Raw genomic sequence first — 19,803 nt, 5'->3', positions numbered from 1 at the left:
CTTGTGTTGCTGGCATTAGCAACCATCTGGCCACTGCAGTGGTTGATGGCCGCGAAAGAACTCAGCATTACCGTGATATCAGCCCTTGTATTGTGGAATGACTAGCCTACACACAGGAACAGTTCTGATAACATTTTTGAACAGAAACCCAATGTAGGAGGAAAAAAAAAAATAATGGATGATGCTGGCCAGTGAGTGTTGAGCTCTGGTGCTGCGTGGTGCGGAGCTTGTTACGTTGAGGATGGGAGTTGTAGCACTGATCTGGCAGGTGCGCTCCTAGTTGGATCTGTATGATGTGGTCAGTCGCTTGAACAACATGACATGCTACAGTTAGTGCAGTTGAGGTCTGATTTTTGGTGACTTGCTTGGTGAGGTTGCTGTTTGGGGCTTCTGAATTCCCCCAGGAGTCGCATGTTAGGGTGCGTTGCATGTCAGTGCAGCTAAGAAGGTCCCAGCCTCACAGAGGAATGTGCGAGTGGAACGTCTGCTCCAGGGCACGCTCCCATTGCAGCAGCTTCTGGTTTTTGCTTCTACTTCAGTGCTTCTCTTGAAACTGTTTTTTTTCTTCTTGTTTGTTTGATGCTATACCCGAAGCGAGCGGTTATTGGGTTATATTGGGGCCAACTCTAGCATATAATCCTTATTTCTAAGGCAGAATGCATTTTCTTCAGGAGAAAATGTGATCGAAGAGTTGCATATAATACCTAGCGGATCCTGATGCTTCTAGCTTTATAAAAATATAGTTCAGTGGGCTTTTTTTTTTATGTGTGTTTTTTTTTTTCCCAGGATGAAGTGTCACATGGGATGTGGTGGTTGGTTTGTCTATGGGCTGGATATAATGCCTTTGGAACTGAGAAAGCTAGAATGAGAGTAATGGAAGGTCCTAGAAACCTTGATCTATTTTACACATCAGATTTGTTATTGTCCTTCACCTCCTTCCGATATGAACTTCAAGAAATTCTGTGCCTTCTTAGATTCATCCTTAAAGGATTCAAGTTTAGGTGATTAAATTTAATTTCACGATGAAGCCTGTGCTTGACTGTGAAGGCTTTTCTGAGCTAATACAAATGTGTTGAACAGTCCCTTGGAGGAGATAGGAGCCATTGCAAATCGTACCACTGGAGCTGGCTAGGAAGAAGCATGAGTAATTCACACTGCATGATCTGTTTTTGTAGAAGTTCTGGGTTTAGCGTGATTTGGGAATTAAAAATGAAATAATAGAATTTACTGCCAGCTTTTACCTGGGAAGTCCTGGTGCATCCTTTTCCCTGTAGCGCTGCCCCTACTGCTGTCAGGGAAGGGGCATAATCAGGCGGTGGTGACGAAGTGTATGTAGTACCCAGGTAGAATGACTAACTGCTGAGAAATGCTTTGCTGATATATTTGTTTTCCACTCTGCGTCTTGCCACCTTTTGTTACACGATCTTATTTTGGCCTTGTCTCTGGTTTTAATTTGTAGTTATGTGCCCACATAATAAAAATTCTTGAAATTGGAAGTCTATTTAGTCTCCCTGGGGAAAGAGAAAAAGGTATGAAAGATATGAATTTCTGCGATGGAATACATGGCTGAAAGATGCTAACATACTGTAGCAGTCGTCTGAATTAACTTACATGGCCTGGAATGGGGCAACCTGCTGGTGAAAGTGTTCTGCATAATTTGTGTGGGAAGGAGGAGGGAAATTGTGCAATGTTACGTTGTTGTTTTGTGTAACTTATCTTTTTTCTTGTTTTGGGTTCTTATGTCTACTGAACTGCTGATTTTTTTCTACCTTTGTGTAAAAATGCACACAATCGTTTTTTTTTTTCCTTTTTGGGGTTGGAAGACAGAGGGCAGAAAAAGAAGTTTTGTTCTTTACAAGATATTATTTCTGCCTGGTATTCCCACTTGCATTGAGGCTCCTTTCATGTTGTTCCAGCACTCTGAAAGGATCTTAACTTGCTATCCTATTTGGAGCCTCTTGTGCTGCCAGAAAAATGTGAAGAGGCTGCAGGCATCTGGGGCTCAGCTCTCATCTACAGCACAATGAAGAGAAGCAAAGAATGGAGTCTTGGCTGCCCAGAATTTAGCAGAGCCAAAAGGTTATCAGCTGACAGAGTGGGTGAATTGTGATTATCGAAACTTACATTACGGAAAGTCTTTAAAAAGCAATTGAATGAATTATATTTGATCTTGGTGAGAATCTATGGCTGTTGTGATGGATTTTAATCTGCATCTGTTCTCTGGGATGCAATGTTGCAAGTGAAGAAATAATGTGTGTGAATTGTGTGGGACTCTCCTCTGCTTTGTATCTCTGTATTACTGCATACTTAGAGAACATATCCTCTTTTTTTTCTTTTAAAATTCCTTTTCCATCGTCTTTTCGTCATCGTCCATCATCGTCATCGGATGAATAAATTGAACTCTGCTGCAGTTTGGAATCTGCAAGGTATCATGAAAGATTTTCTCAAAGTCTGTCAAATTGTGCAATCTGATTTCAGTGAGAATATACCATTTTCTCCTGCTACGTAAGGTTGGATATAGCTTAAAAGTGTTATAAAACCTACTTGTCTGACTGTTTTCCTACACAATTATTCAATTAGTGCACGAAGCAAGAACAAAGAATTTTTGGTTAAATTACTATTTCAAATAATGCAGCCTTAAGCAAGGGGGACAAGAAATGTTTTTACTGCATAAAAAATCCATACAACAACCTTCAGACTCTTTCTCTAACCCTCCTTTGCAGAATTTAGAGAGACGAGAATAGGGCTGAGAAGCCTGGGTGGGTCAGCCAGATCACATCTTTGAAAGTCATCCAGCTCATAACAAATAATCATCTACTGTTTATTTAAATAAATATGTAACCTTCTGCTATGAAATCCCAGTGTGTGTTTAAAAAAAAAAAAAAAGTGTCATTTTTTTTCTAAGTAAGAGGAAGCAACTTTAATTGCATCTCTATAATAAAAGGTTGTGCATTAAATCGAGGTGTGTGGTTTTTCTCTGCTGAAAATTAAACAAAAGCTGATTCGGTGATTGTAATTTCCTTTTCATAATAAGCAGAACTAGTTAAGCAAGTCCTTTCAGCTTTAAGTAGCTTCTTAAAGTCCTCTTTCAAATTTCCTTCTGTAAAATAAACAACTAAATTCAATATGAATAACCACGTATTTAATTTTGGAAAAGATAATTTACTTTAAATTCTTGAGTAAGAATATATATATATATATATATGCAAGAGTGACTAATTTTTAAAATGTCAGCTTTGAGGAAGATATATATATAAAATGTACAGCTAGGTGAAATAATAGTAAAAAATACCTTCTTGGCCCTGAGTTCTTTTGCTTTTTTTTTTCTTCCTAAAATGACATTTGGCTCTTCACCATGGATGAAAAATGTGGAAAAAAAAAAAAAAATGACATCTGATCTTACATTTTTCCTTTATGCTTAAGCCAGAGTCCCAGACTCTGTGTTAGTATAAAACAAGCCTGTCTGTTCCCAAACTTATTTTAGCTTTGCTCTGCTGCCTGTGTAGTTCTTGACCTGGTGATCAGCTGTGGAGGATGCAGATGGCTATCTTTAGCCTCTTTGAGCTTCCATGTTTAGCTGTGATGTGATCCTCTAAGCTCTCACGATAGTCTTTTGGTAGTTTTGTTAGTACTTAAGGGATGCTTGGTAGACAGAGTGGTCGACTTTTCTTCTATCGCACTGCAAATATGTGGAATTTCATTCTGACAGGAATTGTTCAGGTCTGCTTTTGATTCATTGTTGGGTAGAAGTCTGGAAGCAGTAGCTTACCCTGTTCCAAATGGAGTTTTTATATACGCTCTATCTGCAAGGAAAATTGGATGTTGCTGCTTTACTCAAGATAGCTATATAACTTGGCTTGAGAGTACCCTGGGCTGGCCAATGTGCTTTTTATTGGTGGTTTCCCCACCCTGTTTCAGTGGAACTTTGATGAATTCTCAGAAAAATTCTTACAACCTGACTGTGCGTTTCCATCCCAGGGAGGAGCAGTACTGCAGTGAGCAAAGTGTGGATGTGGTCCTGTAGCTGTATAACCACACGTACTGCCTTAGAGAGGTTACTCATGAATATATTTGAATATTTATATGGTGGATTACAACATGGTGTCACAGAGCTTTGGCAGGAGATTTTTGCAGTATCTTGCAAGCTGCTCTATGCAAAGTTTGCGGTTTCCTTGCAAAAGCTTATATTCAAAAATAAAAAAAAAAAAGCACATACAAAATTAGCTGAATAAGGATGTCTGAAGTTGAATCTGGCAATGTTTGATTTTGTAAATGCATCTTGTGTTATGGATTGTCATTTATTCTGTCAGATCTGCAGTTTCTAAACTGCTTACGCAGGGGAAAAGCTTCGTACCTTCTCCAGTGGATATCTACGTTTCACTGAAATTCAAATAGTCATATTGTAGACTCTCTTTAAGATAAAAAAGCATTCATTAAAAGTTTCTATAAATTGCCACTTGGTTGCAACAGTGATATATCTCCTGTGGTTTGTTCTGTGTTGTCTGTGATATTAATGTGCTGGAGAAGGAAGGATTTTCTCTTTCCAATTCAAGTGAAATTCTTCATTTTGTGGAGACATTTGAGGAGTGCTTGCTTCCTTTTCTTAATTTTTTCAAGTTGACTTTCTTCTTCAAATGGCCTTGTTCTCCTGTGGCATCCTGCCCAGACTGAGGGGAGCCTGCGGAACGGGTGAGGGGAAGCTCACATCTGAGAATGAAGCTTGGCAAATCTAGAAAAGCGATGGAGATACAACAGTCAGGAGAAAAAGTGAATGTGGACTCCTTGGCGTGCAGTTGAAGGAGAAGTTATCCATGCAGGTCTTCTCAGGTGGGAAGGCTGGGCTAAGGTCAGCCAACTATTGGCACTTAAAATTCAGAACAGAAGGAAGGATGTTGTACCCACTGCCAGTCTTTTCTTCATTAACCAGACCTATGCAAATGAAACCTGGTCTGTTTAAAATTTAACCCCAAGTGAGGACTTCTCTGTGAGCCTTCTAGTTTGGAAGGATCAGTGTTGATGCATAAAAATGGGGAGTAAGTGAACGTGCTTGAAAAGCTTCTGAAAACTCTTCCAGCTTAAGAGAACAGAAAACTGGAAAAAAGAAAAGCATTTTCTACATCTGTTATATCAAGTTTATATGCAGTTGTGTCCAGCAGGTACTGGATCGGCAATGCAGCTGCTTGGTATGGACTGTGTGCTTGTCTGTTTAAAACACTTATTATTGAGTTTGGATCCACTTACTCATTTTAGGAACCCTCTCATTTTCCAAATGGTTAAACCTGATCTAGACACTGAATTTTAATATGGATAGGTTTGTGTGTCCTTCTTTCATCCTACTCTGTCCCTTTTTTCCCTTTGTAATTTATCAACAGAAATAACTCTGAGAAGATGGCACTGAAACAACTGGGACTGTCTGTGTGTAGTTTTCCTGAATTTGGTTCCTTATTGGTGGAGCTTCTTAGACCAGTAAATTGCTTTTAAAACCTTTTAATTTAAGTTGGATGTGATCTGTCAGTATAGTTGGCTGCTGGCAATTGTTTGCTTCTTTGTAATCTGACTGCAGGTCTTTGGTTCCTTAAAGTGAACGAACCAGAGTGATCCCACTTCATAGGATAAAACTTATTCTTGACTGTCTTCTTCAACCTGTGCAGCTCTTAGTGTCAGAACCTTCTTATCAAGATGATCTTTTTATGCTGGAAAGGAAGACTGTACTTCAGAATGCATATGCAGCTGAAATTTGAAGTGCTGAAGACCTCTTTATGTTATCATTGTTGTTTTGGAACACTATCACAACACTTACTGATTTTCAAGGTACTGGTTTCCTTGCAAACGAGGCGTGCTTATTCTGCTGAATAGTGGTGTTGTTTTCTTCCCTCTAGCAATCAAAAAGAAAAGCCATAAAATGAATCTCCTCTGTGCCTCTTTTCTGTGCTTTCAGTAGTCATAGAGCTTGACAGATGCATATGATGTTTAGGTTATTTGTAACTTAGATCTGCATCTTTGTCCAGGGAAACATCAATGACGTCCAGGAAGATCAGCCTTTACCTTTTACACTGCAGCCTAGTTTTAGTTAAGAAAACAAACAAATCATAAAAGAAAGCAAACAAAAAAGCTTGCCACGACTTCCTGCTCCTTTCTCTTTTATCACTGCAAATGTGGACTAGACCTTCCATGATGGAAAGAAGACAGGTTTTAAAGACTGTAAGAATGTAATCTTATAGTTACTTTTATTTTCATATAAGCAGTAATTGGATGTAGAAATGTTTCCAGGATAGGGATTTTGAGAGAAGGGCAAGAAGATTGCTGCTGCCTTGCACAACTGGCCCAAATCACAGTGTATTATATGTGTCAGTCCAGGATAGGCAAAATAATTGGCTTTGTCGTAGAGATAGGAGAATGGAGATGGGAGAGCTTCAGGGTAGAAAAGATCGTTTCTGAAAAAAAAAACCAAACCAAAACAGCGTGGGTTTTAGCCCTGAAAGGAGTGACATGTTTAGAAAGCTCTTGTTCCTCCCCTTCCCCTGCACCAAAACTAATGGTAAAATAACAAAAAATATATTTACACGTATTTGGTCTGGAGGTTTCTTTGTAATGTATTTTAAAAAACCCATTCCAATCAGAGAGTCAGATACTGTTTTCAAGTAATGCAGCCTGAAGCAGTGGCATTTTTAGATCATCACTGCAGCGTGTTTAAAGGTGAGGGAGCTGTATGTATGGGCTTTGTGTGCACATGTATGTACATACGCATATACATTCACGTGTCCCTTCTAAGAATTCTGTTTGGAAGTAGTGAAATTCCTGAGAAATTGCATTCCTTTCAAGTTGAGAGTAATCATACAGCAGTGCGTGGATTTGAGATTTCGGTCAAAAGCCTGTAACTGGGTGTTTCCAGTTCTCTGTTTGGGCAGATCTGTTGTTGATGCTTTGTCTGTCACTCGCTGGATATGAGTTCTTGTGACCTGTCCAAGGGAATGGATTTACCTCCTTGCTTCGTTCAGACTGTGTAGCAGGCTTCTGGGCTGTGGGGATGGAGGGAGTGGGACTGATGGAATCTGTGAACGATAGCAGTTAATATAAACTTGGTGACTGAAATGTAAAATTAAAAAGTAGTGTACGCAGTCCTGAAGTCCTTTTGTTTTTTTGGTGGACCTACTTTTGAGTTTTAGTTTCTGTATATTGCTGTCTCCTTCCTTTTCAGCACACTTTCTTACTTGCAAGTGTGTAAATGGTGACTGCTCAACCAAATGAGCAAGGATGAGGGGTGGTTTCATGGACTGTGGCTGGAAAATCCTAGCTTTACTTTTAGCAAGAGGTCTCTTGCTGCTGGGATGATGTGCCGTGCTGTGGTGGCTGTGCCAGGCTTGTGCCTCTAAGGTTGTATTTGTAGAAATTGAAAGCTGGTTCAGCGTTTAAGCATCATGGATTTAACTTCCAATTGCTTCTTGTTTGTACAATGTTGCAAGTTACCACCTCTCTTGTGCACCCGGCTTTTTGAACAAGGGAATTGTTTTATGATTTTTTTTGCTTCCATTTCCTGCATGCGTTTTTCGTAAATCCTAAACAAAGGTCTCACGATAACTTGCTAATCCAAACAAGAGGCATACAGTTGCTGTAGTCTGCCTGGCTTATGCTTTTGCAATAGATTATATATAAAAACATGGGATTTATATGTGTGCTGATGCTCCCATCCCCTCCTCCCTTGTCTATCACTTGCTGCCTTTTGCACTGCTCAGTGCCAGAAGGGAAGGAGAACTGACTGCATAGCTGAGCTCAGTAAAGCAGTGCTTTATTGGCAGGCACTGGGAGTCTAGTGACAGTGCACTGGAAGATCTTTTGGTGAAGCTGGTCTCTGCAGTGCAGGCTTTGTCGCCTGCGCTTTGTAAAAAGGTTTTGGGTTATGACAAAACCATTTTGGAGAGCATCTCAAGCTGACTGCTTGGAATACTTCTGTTGCATTTGTGTGAAGTTCTTGTGGATGAGATCATTACTTTCTACTTAGGATGTCCACAAAGCTTTTCTAACATTTTTCCAATATGTAGGTCTTTTTTTGCTAATAAAGCACTCTTTGGCATGGACTTAAAATGTGTCAGTTTTTTTATAGATCACAGTTAATCCCTGTTGCAGCTGAGGTGCACAGGAGCAGCGTTGGACTTACTGTGACTGTATGCTACTGCCAGTGTGATGCAATGGGTGCTCTCAGGGCAGTGCAAGTTGAAGCAAATGAAATGGATACCTCCTTATTCTTATAGCAGTTTTAGTTGTGCAGTTTTATTACAGTCTTTTTTTTTTTTATCTTCAGAAAAAAAGCTTGACTGGAGCTGTGAAGCTCCCTATTTTCCCCATGTAATTTTTATTAGTAGTGGACTGTGTTGAAAGTGCTCACTGTCTGCTTGATTTCTACCTCCCAAGCCCTGCAAGCTTTGAGATTGCTGCAGCTTAAGCCTTTTTGCTCCCTATCAGAAACAGCCTAAATGTGACCATGACTTGTACCTCCCAAATCTTGGCTATTCTGTGACAGAAAGTGGGATTCAGATGAAGCAAAAATGTCTGAATAAACCTTGTTTTCTGCTCGCAGGGTCTGTTCTGTGTCCCATCCTTGGGCTCCTTGGGGTGTGTGGGCCATAGGATTGGCTATGACTCAGAAGTGGCATTTTGGGACTCCCCTTCTGATGTCACTGCTGCTCTGGCAGGACTTCCAAGCATGCTTCCTTGTTGGAGCAGTGGTTTTTATCTTGTGCAGCCTTTTTGGAAGCAGGCTGCTGTTGAGGTTGGTTTGCTGAAGCAGTGGAACAAATGTCAAGCCAACTTACATCAGTAGTGCCCTGGGTGGTTTTGGCTGGAACTGGTTGTTGAGGGTGTGGGAAACTGGATGGCCATCATAGCAACTGAGAGGAGCTCTGGACGTTTCCATGTTAATGATGCTGGAATGGGAGGAACAACCTTGTTAGTGTAATAGGTCCTGATGGTCACGTGGGAGTGGGAAGAGTCAATTAACTCTCTTGTGATTTGTTTTGTGAGCTGATTTTTTTTTTTTTTTTAAATACTAGAGAGGTGGTTTATCTTATTTTTTTATTTTTTGCAGGAGTAACTGAGTGTATGGAGAAAAGTGGTGAGAAGGATGATGGTGGATGGGGATTGTTAGTTGTACGGAGAGAATTTAATCAAAACAGACTTCTTAAGCTGTGGAGTAATGCATCTCTGTGTGACTCTAGTCATTTGACTGTATCTAAACCAGAGCTGCTTTTCAGTGACCTTTGACCTCGTGTACACTCAGTAGTACAAGTTTTACTAATGGTAGTTAGTACTGAGGTACTTCTCAATTAAAAAAAAAAACAACAAAAAAACCAAACCGATTTAATGGAGTTCTATTTCTAATTTACCACAAGCTTAGCCTAACTTCTCCTAAATTACTGTGCTTGTCTTGCAAACTAAGCTCTTAAAGTCTTTATTATGGAGATGTATGTCCTTCCATGTTTAGGAGTGCTGTATGCCAAAGGAGGATTGGTTTGTTTGTTTTCCTGCCTCCTCCTGTGGCTGATCTGAAGTACTTCTGTGATAGGAAGTGACGCTGAGTCAAACTTCTAAAACAAGGAGTGGAGTATGTCAGAGCTAACAGTGATTTTAGAATGCAACCCCGAAGAAGCACCTACAAGCAACAAGAAGTTTAGTTTTGTGATAGTGATATAAAGGAAAAAAAAAAAAAGCAGCAGTGATATTTTACAGAGCATCATTTGTATAACTGTCTTAAATGATACACAAGCAGTATAACAGTTTATATGAAGGTATATGGGAATAGTACAGTTACAAATTATGTAATGAACACTGATGTCAGATTGAATTTAGGTATGATACAGAAATACTCAAATGTTGGGTGATCTGAAGGCAGAATAACAGAAATGGGAGGGTTGCACACTTGTATGCCAGCTGCAACTCACTTGCATAAATACAGCTTGCTTTGGTGTTCTGCTTTTTCTCGGATACTGGAGGAGAGAAAGGAAAAGACTGCTGAAAGTACATGTTTGAACAGCCTTAATGCAAGTTGCCTCACTAATAGCTTTGTTGGTTCAACGTGGCAGTTGCCCATGTGTTGACAGTCTTTCAGAAAAAGCAGAACTGCTTTGTGGCAGCAGCCATTGCCCCTCAAGAGTAAATTGTTGTAGTAATGAAATATCCTCCTGAAAACACCTACTCAGTGATTGCTTGAAGCAGCAAGAGCAGTTAAGATGGAAGGAAAGACTAGACAAAGTAAGGAATAAATTGGCCATGGTGTGCCACTCAGAGTGCTTTTTGTGGTGCTATGGAGATTGTGGTGCTGGGAATTCCCATCAGCTGAGTGGAATGAGGATCCCCAGCACAAGAGGTCGTGTGTGGTATTTCAGAACTGTAATTGCATCCACTTTGGTGTAAGACCTTTCATCAGTTACTTATGTGTTGCATACTCATGAACTCATAATTGTAAGTATAAATATACTTGCTAAATACATACTGTAAAGTACATTAAAGCTTTGTATATAATTTCCTTTTTTTTTTTCTTTCCTGAATTTAATGGCTTCATTCCTTTACTTCTACAGAAACATTTTAATGTAAAATTTTATTTTGCTTGTTTTAAGGTTGTTCCAGAAAATATCATGTGGTTTCATGATAAATGCTACTAGATGGACTAGAGGGAGGGAATGAATTAGCAGAAAAGGTGATGTTTAGACCATTGAAAACTTGTGCCTGTTTACTCTTTGAGTTTAAGGTGCAGTGCTTTGCAAAATGACTGATAATATTGTCAATATAGTGCATGCATCTTTTTCAACCGTTGAAGTGGTTTAAGTCCAGGTAAACTTATATTTTTTTACATGACATTTTTATGAGAGTGCTGTGCTGTATCAGTAATTTTGAAGCAGAAATAATTTCAGAGCTTCATGTTTCAGGTTTGGCCAGGAATCACACACATTCCCAAATGTCTGTGTATGACTGTCTTGGCCAGGAAGACTCGTGAAGTTTATGGTATCTTTGGCTGTATTCCACTTTTTGCATGTGATTTAATCTTCAAATTCAACTAATGCTTGGTTCTGCTTGTGACACAAGCCACACTGGTATCACAGTAGCAGTGTGTGTCCCAGCATCATTATACTTGTGAGAGGTTCTAAGTAGAGTTCTTGAGACTGATACTGAGTGATGGTAGGTGAACTCCTGCGTGGTTATGCTGACTTTGCTTAGGAGGTTACTAGGGAATTTTATTATGATTTCTTAGTGGGTGGTGGCATGCAGAGAATAAAAGAATGCAATCCTTCTGTCCAGTGAAGCTTTGGTAATTACTCCTCCACACACTTGAGCTTGAATAACTGAGCCCAGTGTTTTCCATCTGACCTGACAGAAGGCTGCAAAAGATATGCACAAAAGAGCTTGCTGGTAGTCCTTGAAAACAAGTGAGAGTGTAAACACACAGCCTTTTGCTGGCTTGCGGAATTGAATCCCTCATTGTCCTGTGGCTGCTTCCCACCACGTTTCTGCAGTTGGTGCAGTGTGCCTGAGCTTTTCTATTTGGTGAGGTGTCAGCTGGCCTGGTTGTCATGCACTGTGGGATGGGCTGATCTCTGAGCTGGCTGGGAGCTGGGGTGAGTGGCTTGAGATGATGCACTATGCTTGGAAAGGATGTGTGGCTGTCCTCACTGCTGCTGGATCTCTGCCCACGGCTTTGTGTGCGCAGTAACTTTTAGAGAGGATTGTTTTGTTTTGTTTCCCCTCTAGGTAACTACTTCATGTACTTGTTTCCACCCTCGTCTCCTTTCCTAGTGCATGCAGAAACAATATACTTAGGGCGCCCTACAGAAGCTTCAGTTCTCTGCTCTTTGGCTATGAGGCAGACTAACGGCTTTTGTTGTTTTTCTTTTTGCTCCCATCTGACCTCGTGGCCAAGTAGTGGCATGGCACAGTGGCTGTGTGATGGCCCTCCATAATGTGACCTTGATCATGGGCTAACCTAACAAGCTGCTACTTTGTAGGTTCCAATAGGTCCGTTGTTTAATGAAGGACATGGTTTCACCTCACTTTTTTTTGCAGCTGTAGTTGTATGAAGGAGAGGAAAACAAAGGCCATGCATTTTAATGGTCCTTTTAATGTCACACTTCTAGTATCTGACAACTTCACTGCAACAATATTTTATCACAAATCTTTGTACTGTGCTATACCAAGCAAAACGTCTGATGCTGAGTTATCTATTGAAGTGTACTCTCTGGCCTTGTTGCAATCTTGGCAACCTTAAACACAGTGATTTGTGGTTAGTAGTTGTTAAAAGGAGATCAGAGGCTAAGGCTCTGAGATGGTGTGTAAGCTTTGAGCAGTGAGTGGCCTTTACGAGGGCAAATTAGCAAGAGGTACAGTAAGCCTGTAGTTAGCTGAAGGCTTTAGTGAGATTCGAGCTGGAACATACATTGGTGATGTGCTTTTGTGGTAAAGGAGTCTTTCATGAAAGGAAAGCCTTCTATTTTGTGCTGTGTAGTTGTGCCAGCTCCTGTGCATCCAGCACTGCCTTTCTGCTCTGAGCTGAGTTGGCATGCTATTTTTTTGTCTTTCTTTTGACTCTGATAAAGTCAGTGCTATTTTGGAAAGAGATGCTTTTGCTAAGTCCTTGTCAGGAGACAGGTTTATCTTCTGGGGAGAGGAGCTCTTTACAATATTTCTGCTGCTCAGGGAAGGTTTGGAGTGGCCAGGAAGTCCTAGTGGCTTTCTGCAATTCCCTTTTTTCCAGGTTAATTAAACCATTTGTCCACTGTGTCGCTATTGTAGAAGTCTTAAGCACTTTGGTAAAGGTGCTGCAGCGGACGGAACGACTCTGCAAAATGCTGTCCTTTCTGCATGGCTTTGCTTTTTGGAAGAGAATGAATGAAATACGTTGTTACAAATGGGGAGGGAAGTAGACTGTCTGGGTGCAAGGAATTTAATGCTAATTTTACGAAGACTGGTAATAAAATGTGTACTTATGCTCGCTCAGTGGCAATGGAAAAATAAATATTATGTGCTCTAAATGGTATGATTGAAAAGTTAACATCCTGCAGGGCACTGTCTGATCACTCAAGTGTCCTCGAAGGGCATAAAAATAAAACCAACAACCTTCGGGATGTTTGATGGTGCAGTTACTCCTTGCACTCTGCTAACTGCCATCCCCTCAATCATCACTGTGACCAATACTGCTGTGGAAATGTGCCTGGGATAAATTTAAACCCAGTCATCTCCTTCCCTTTTTCCCAACAGTAGGAGATCAAGGAGTGTGGTTGTGCTTTCAGGATGAAAGCAGAGTTGGATGATGGAAGCTTCCTTAGTTGAGGCCCGAAGGCCTTGGCAAGCTGAGGGCCATGTGCTGTTCCAGAAGGGCTTCTTTCTCTGCCCTTCTCTTCTCTGCTGCCTCGAGGCTGAACCCATCATCTCAGCACAGCCTTGCCTGCCTTCCTGGGTAGAGCTTGTTCGTGTTTATAGAATGCAGTTGGAAGGGACCTTCAGTAGTCATGTAGTCCAACTGCCTGACAGCCTCAGAGCTAAGCAAAAGGTAAAGCATGGTATTGAGTGCATTATGCAAATGCCTCTTGAACACTGACAGGCATGGAACAGCTCTTGGCTTAGTAAGGTCTACTGCTGTTTGGAGTGCATATATATATATATATATATATATATATATATATATATATAGTGTGCATATGTACGTATGCTGTACCTATGGCTTTCAGCCACTCATCCATCTCAGCATGTGGAACCAAAAGGTAGAAGCTGGTTGGTACTGCTGCTGTAACTGATAGAGAGGAAAGGAGTAGGCTCCTTCCATCAGCCTATAGACTTCAGAGTACTTGTTTGCTCTCACACTGTTGTTGGGACTGTTCTGCAGGTATGCACACCTTGGCCAGCATTTGTTGTCGTAAAACCATTTAGTTGAAGTGGACTAGAATGAGATACCTGTGGAAGTCTACTCAAAATAAAATCAACTTGCATTAACTGCAATTAAGAATAAAATTTTACAGGCTTGCTGTTCTTCCAGCCAATGTTTTCTATGTAGATATAAAAGAATGTATCCAAAGACATTTTCTGATGAAAAATCTGTATGAAATTCCGAAGAAAGTTTTGAGATGTTTCAGTTTTGGAGGCGGAAACCGGCATTTAGAAAGTGGGTGACTATTCCATGCAAGCACAAGGCTCCCACTGAAATACATGTTGTACACTGACTGGAGTGCAAGTACTGAGCTGTGTGGCAGGGGCTGTGATTCTTTTTATAAAGGTGCCTGTAAATAGGAAGGAACCTTCTTTTCAGTAGGAGTGCTCAGCATTTTGAATGAGAAACAAAATGCAGAAGGCACCTGCGCCTCCTGTTGAGCTGCTCTGGCTGCTCTGGTGCTGCTGGAAACTGGTGACTCAGGGTGCTTTGTGGAAAGGGTGGTGCTGGTTGTGTTTCCCAGGTATGACTGCAACGTAAATAAATCTGACAGACTAATGTGCTCTGAAAGTTTGCCTTGAGTTTACATTTTAAATGCTCCCTTTGGGGTCTGTACAAGAGGAAAAAAAGAGACCTCCCCCTACAGCCCCATTTTGAAGATAAAGAGTCTCTGTATTTTCAGTTACTCTCGAGGGTGTCACATTTTATCTGTAAATCTTGATATTTCATCCTCTGGGATAATCCTGTTTATTAGTTGCAACAGCCATGTAAGTACTATTTTACAAGAGCTGTCCACATATGTCAAACCTCATGTAACTAAAATGCTGTGTGCTGGAAGTGGTTGGTGTTGAAGCCCTCAGTGTGTGAGAACTGTGATGGTGTCTGTATGCTCTCTGTACCACAGCTGCAATACTCAAACCCATCTTTCTTTCCTACAGTAGTGAGGGCAGTGCTACTTCCTGTATCCCTATTCCCTTTTCAGAGAGTGCTTTTTGCTGATATGAACCTGCTGTGTGAAAGAAGGTTGCAATGGAGATGCTAAAAACTCTTTGTTTCAGTCTGAAGTTGCTGTTGCTTTGGGTTCTAGGGAGTAGAGCTTAAACTAATAACAGTTTCTGTCAAAATTGACTCAAAAAATTAGTTTCTGTTTGAGTTTGTCGTTGCCTTTTCAGCATCCTTCTCTTTATTGTTGTCCTCTAATCTCTCTGTTTCCTTGGTGAAGGTCCAGCTTTGGATCACCTGCTAACTCAAAGCACTGGCTTGTCAGGGCAGTGGAAAAATAGCCTGTCATGTTGTTGTGGTGAAATTAAAAATCCTGAATAAAATTATGGGGTGTTAGTGTCATACAGCATGAATAGCACTTAATTAGAAGCTCGCTGTAGCAGTGTTAGGAGGGGCCTAGCTAGAGAGGTAGTGCAGAAACCCTGCAGAAGCTTGCTCCTTCTCTAGGAAGAATAAGGAAGTCCTTATCTCTTTTGTCTTCCCTTGGTAAGAAACAGTCTCAGTTTTGGTTGTTTTTCTTCTCCTTTTGCCTATTTGGAACACAGCTGGAAGTATGGATGCAGTGAAAAAGAAGCTTATTTCCTCTTCTCCAAGTGAAAGCATTTGGGGCTCTTGAAATGCTCCCGGAACCAGATGGCAAAGAAGTGGAAACCCATCTCACTGTAGATGGTTTCATTGCTTAAAGGGGATTTGTTTGTAATTAAAGGATGTTACCCTCTGTTCTAATTATTGCTTGCAGCTTTAATTTCACTTTGAACCTAGTGCTCGTGTTGTTCTCAGATGGGATAGAGAAGTGGTCTTAGGTATTTCTGAGTTCATCTTCAAATGAATGGATGAATTATCTTTTTTTTTTTTCTTTCCTCTCTTCTTTTCCCAATGCTGTGCTTTCTCTCTTCCCAATTCCTGTGTAGTACTTTGTGTAGGAAGTGTGGCATTCAGGCCTTCTCTAAGATCTGAGTTGCCCTCTAAGCTGCAGTCCTGAAAACTGTTAAAAGTGTTCTTGTGTTGAGCATAGCCTTGTTCTTCATGATCTGTAATACGTGGGTAAGCAGGTGTGTAATGGGTATATGCATGGGTAAGTAAGTGTGTGGTTTCTACTGATGAGATATTTTTACATAGGCTTGACTCTACTTTTTGCTGCTTACTGCAGTTTCAGCTGGTCTGTTTGGTTGGTCTTTTTTTATCTTACACGATGATAAGAAGACTAGGCAGGCAGCCATCTACTGCTGAACTATAATAGAGTTGGTGGTATGTACAAAATTTGATTACTGCTGTCAACACCAATGTGAATAAAAGAGAGCATGTACTCTAGGCAGGGAGCTGCGAAACAAATGGCCTATTGAATTCAGTAGTAGTAGGAATAGACCTTCTAATGAATGAAGTGTTTATGGATAATGTGTGCAAGTGTGTAGAACTCTTGAGGTTTTTTTGAAATAATCTCTTTTGCCTTCTTCAGTTGCTTTCTTCTAGAGCTCGCATTTCTTTCTTGCTTATCAGCTTTTGTGATTAATGCACAAATTTCACACCCAATATTGCAGATTTTGGCAGAAGTCATACCCTCACTTTCTAAAATTCAGCATTAAAAAAAAAACTTCCTAAAGCTAACTTCTTTGTAGATTGTATCTGATATGAAAATTCATATTGTTAGTTCTTTTTTCATCTAGGCAAGACACATTTTGTTTTAAAATTGCAGAGAAACTGTCCCTTCCAAAACTCGTCACCCTCAATACTTCATTAAGGTAATAAATATTCTTATTTCTTGAATGTTTTTATTGGAATATTTGGTTTTTGGAGTAAGATTTGCAATTAGACAAAAAACCAATTTATCCTATATGTGGTATGTAATTGGCAGTGGCAGTCAAAGCTCCAGAAAGCGGCTTGAGTTAATAGTTTCCCTCAATACCTCTAATATCTTAATGCTGAAGTTAAAGAGATAGAGGCTCAGGCATGGTGTGGGTCTAACTGCCCTCACAGGCTGCACTCCTTTGTTAAGGAATGGGAAAGCTTGAAGTGTTGCTTCAGGAATTGACCGTTCTGCTACTTAGCATATCCTTCATGTGCCTGATGGAGGAGGTCTTAATTTGGGTTATGGGCCTTGTGAGGGGAGAGGCAGAGACAGTCTGCAGTAGTGAGATGATGTATTGGATTGACAGGAGGGCTCTCCTAGGGAATGCGGGGCTGTTGGGTTGGTAATGCTTCTAGCATGCATGCATGGCTGGCTGCTAATTGTATACTTGGTAGAATTGGTAGTGTCTCTGTCTTGTGCTTTTAAAGTACGATATAAAGTTTAGATTTGTATTTGCTATGGCAAAATAAATTATTTTTGTTTTGTCTCAAAAATAGGAATTCTAGATTTAAAGCAATGTTTTCGTGGTTGTCTTTGCTTGCATGTTCCATGGGAACGGTTGGACACAAAAGCCCAATTTAGCCCCATGAATGTATGATTGTCTTTATTCATGGGAACAAAACTCTTTTTGTGTGCATTTTTCAGTCTTCAATTTGGAGGAATTCTTAAAATTGGAGGAAAAGGGGAAAAAAAACCCAACCAAACATCCCACAAAACAAAGCAAGATTGACTCCTAACCCCAGTAAATAAAAATCAAGATTTTTCCTTTTATGTGTTTTCTTCCCCTGTCCCCCAGTTGTGTCTGTCAGGTATGCGATACGGTGAACTGTGTCACACAAGCTGCTTGTGAGAACTGTTCTTATTGCATAATACACAAATACATGCAAATAAAATAGCATCTGCTTTTCTGCTGCAGAAACCAATTCATTCATGGATAGCTTCTCTTTGAATGTGATACCTGTGCTTTTGTGTTATGTGTGGTCTTCTCTTGCATTACTTTTTTGTGACTGCTGGGATCCTGTACAGCTCAGTATCCTAACGTGTAGGTTAGAATGGCGTGGTTTTCAAAACTATAGAATTGCAAGTTCTCTCCATTTGATTATAACATTGACAGCAGGATGTTGAAGGTCGATGGATTAGATTCCCCTTCTGTACTGATGATAAACATAGTTTAAAGGCCCTTTGTAAAATAACTCTTCTGTCATAGCCTTACTTTATTAACCTCCTGCTTTTACTTATTTGGAATTACTGGACAGTGGTACCTGCATACTACTCAAAGTTTGTGGGTTTTTTTTGGCCTTGATATGGAGGTTTGTGTAGAGTTTTTATGCTGAAGTCTTGTGACAAAATTTTCTTGCGCCATTTTGGAGTACAGTTGAATGATAACTACTCACCTTGCAGGTTGGTTGTGGTTCCACATTCTATCAAGCATGTGGAAAAAGTGCAAAGGTAATGTTGCAAGTTTTTTGCAAAGCAAATGCTAGAACTTTCAGGATTTGTCAAATAAATGTGCTATTTGACCAGTCAGTTTGATTTGAACAGAAAAAGTTGCCACCTTCTTTCCTGTTTTCTGAATGTAGGCTGTAACTTGCCAGTGCTTGAAAGCTCGAGTGTTCTTCTGTTTTCATAAGGAGCAGCAAAGCACTGTTTGTTTGTTTTTAAATAGGAAAAACTTTAATTTGGTTGAAAGTTGTTACTCGTTTGTGCACAGTTTTTTTTTTTTTTTAAAGGTTTGTTTCCTGTTTGATTTGTCAGTCGCTGTGTAACTGAACGTGTCAAACCCTCTGAGGAAAACCAATGCTTCCCTCCCCCTCAGATCCCGGCATGCTGTTCTTGTTGCGGGTATTAGTGTGCGCTTCCTCTCCATCTTCACTTTCCTGTTATTCAAAGAGCGAGCTTCATCATGAGCGTTCAAACAGCCAAAAAAGCCGTGTGGAAAAAGTACAAGGTTGCTGTGCCATGGGACAGTGCCATGCAGAGCTGTTATCCTCCGCTAGGTAAGAGCCTGCTTAAATGTATTTTCACAGCTGTACTGGGTAAAAGCACCAGCTGCATGGATCTGTTATTATCTTCTGTAGAAGCTGCTTTTACTGACTTTCTTCAGGTTCACTGGATATAGCAGGAACAGGTAGTTGAAGGTATGGCAGGAAGCAGTTCAAGGGAAAGACTTTTAATAGTCTCTTTTAGTTTTGGATGCTGCTTTGCTGCAAGCACTGAGAACCATGGCTGTTCAACAGCTACTGCTGCAGGACCTGCTCCTTAATGCTTGTCACAGCTTTTCCTTTCATGTATGAAATGTGATTTCTTCAGCCAATTCAGCTCCTTACGTGGAAGACTTGCCTGCACTTTTCTTAAACTATGCATTGTTATGGTGATTGCAGTATTGATTATGCTTTTATTCTGTGTAGTTCTGCTTAATGTGTATTCTGGGACTTTTGATGCTACGTACTTACAACACTTCCTTCAACCCTGAGGTTTTTTTTCTTTTAATTTTGATGGTATTTCAAGGAAGCAAGATTTCCTGCAACATAGAAGGAATATTTTTTGGGCCATGATGCCAAAGAGGAGAAGAATTTGGGAGTGTTTCCCTTTCCTTTTCTTTCGGCCATCCTGTCCCACCCATCCCTACTGAAATTTCGTGGGTTAACTATTGCATTATTCTGTAACTAGGCTGGCATGGTAGAAGTGAATTTGGGGATTCTTAATACTTGAAAGTATGCATTTTAGAGAGAGTAGTTGTCAGATGAGGGCTGGTTATTTTCTGAATTGATATTAGGACTGTGCTGATGTAGAACTGACCAACCCACTTTGGTCAGTTTCATTATCTTGAATTCTGATGTGATATATGTAGTTGTACAAAAACTGAGACTAGTATGGTGTGTTGTTTTGTTTTTTTTACAGCTAGAAAAGAAAAACATCTTGAGATGTAGTGACAAAATGGCTAATTTTAGATAAATAAAATGATGGGCTGAGTCTCTGGTCTTACGTGAGGTCTTAGCTTTTATAACAACGAAGCGTGTTTGGATTTATGCCAGCTGAGCTGAGA

General features: G+C 40.3%; 1 protein-coding gene across 5 annotated transcripts in view; it reads left to right on the top strand.

Annotated features, from left to right (window-relative positions):
* UTRN (utrophin) overlaps positions 1-19,803 on the top strand; it is a 344,046-nt gene that overhangs the window by 12,258 nt on the left and 311,985 nt on the right. For 3 of the 5 annotated variants that reach the window (XM_048937878.1, XM_048937880.1, XM_048937876.1), the window contains exon 1: positions 18,624-18,754. The exons of 1 other annotated variant lie outside the window; for it this stretch is intronic. In XM_048937878.1, coding sequence (XP_048793835.1) covers positions 18,661-18,754 — 94 coding nt within the window. In that variant the 5' untranslated portion in view covers positions 18,624-18,660. Of the gene's footprint in view, positions 1-5,155; positions 5,184-18,623; positions 18,755-19,803 lie in introns of those variants that run through there. One more of the 5 variants, XM_048937879.1, reaches the window with a different exon arrangement.

Source organism: Lagopus muta, chromosome 2 (assembly GCF_023343835.1).
Source record: "Lagopus muta isolate bLagMut1 chromosome 2, bLagMut1 primary, whole genome shotgun sequence".
In the NCBI taxonomy this organism is placed as follows: domain Eukaryota; kingdom Metazoa; phylum Chordata; class Aves; order Galliformes; family Phasianidae; genus Lagopus; species Lagopus muta.
The sequence above is the reverse complement of the archived record's forward strand: the minus strand, read 5'-3'. Positions and strand labels throughout refer to the sequence as shown.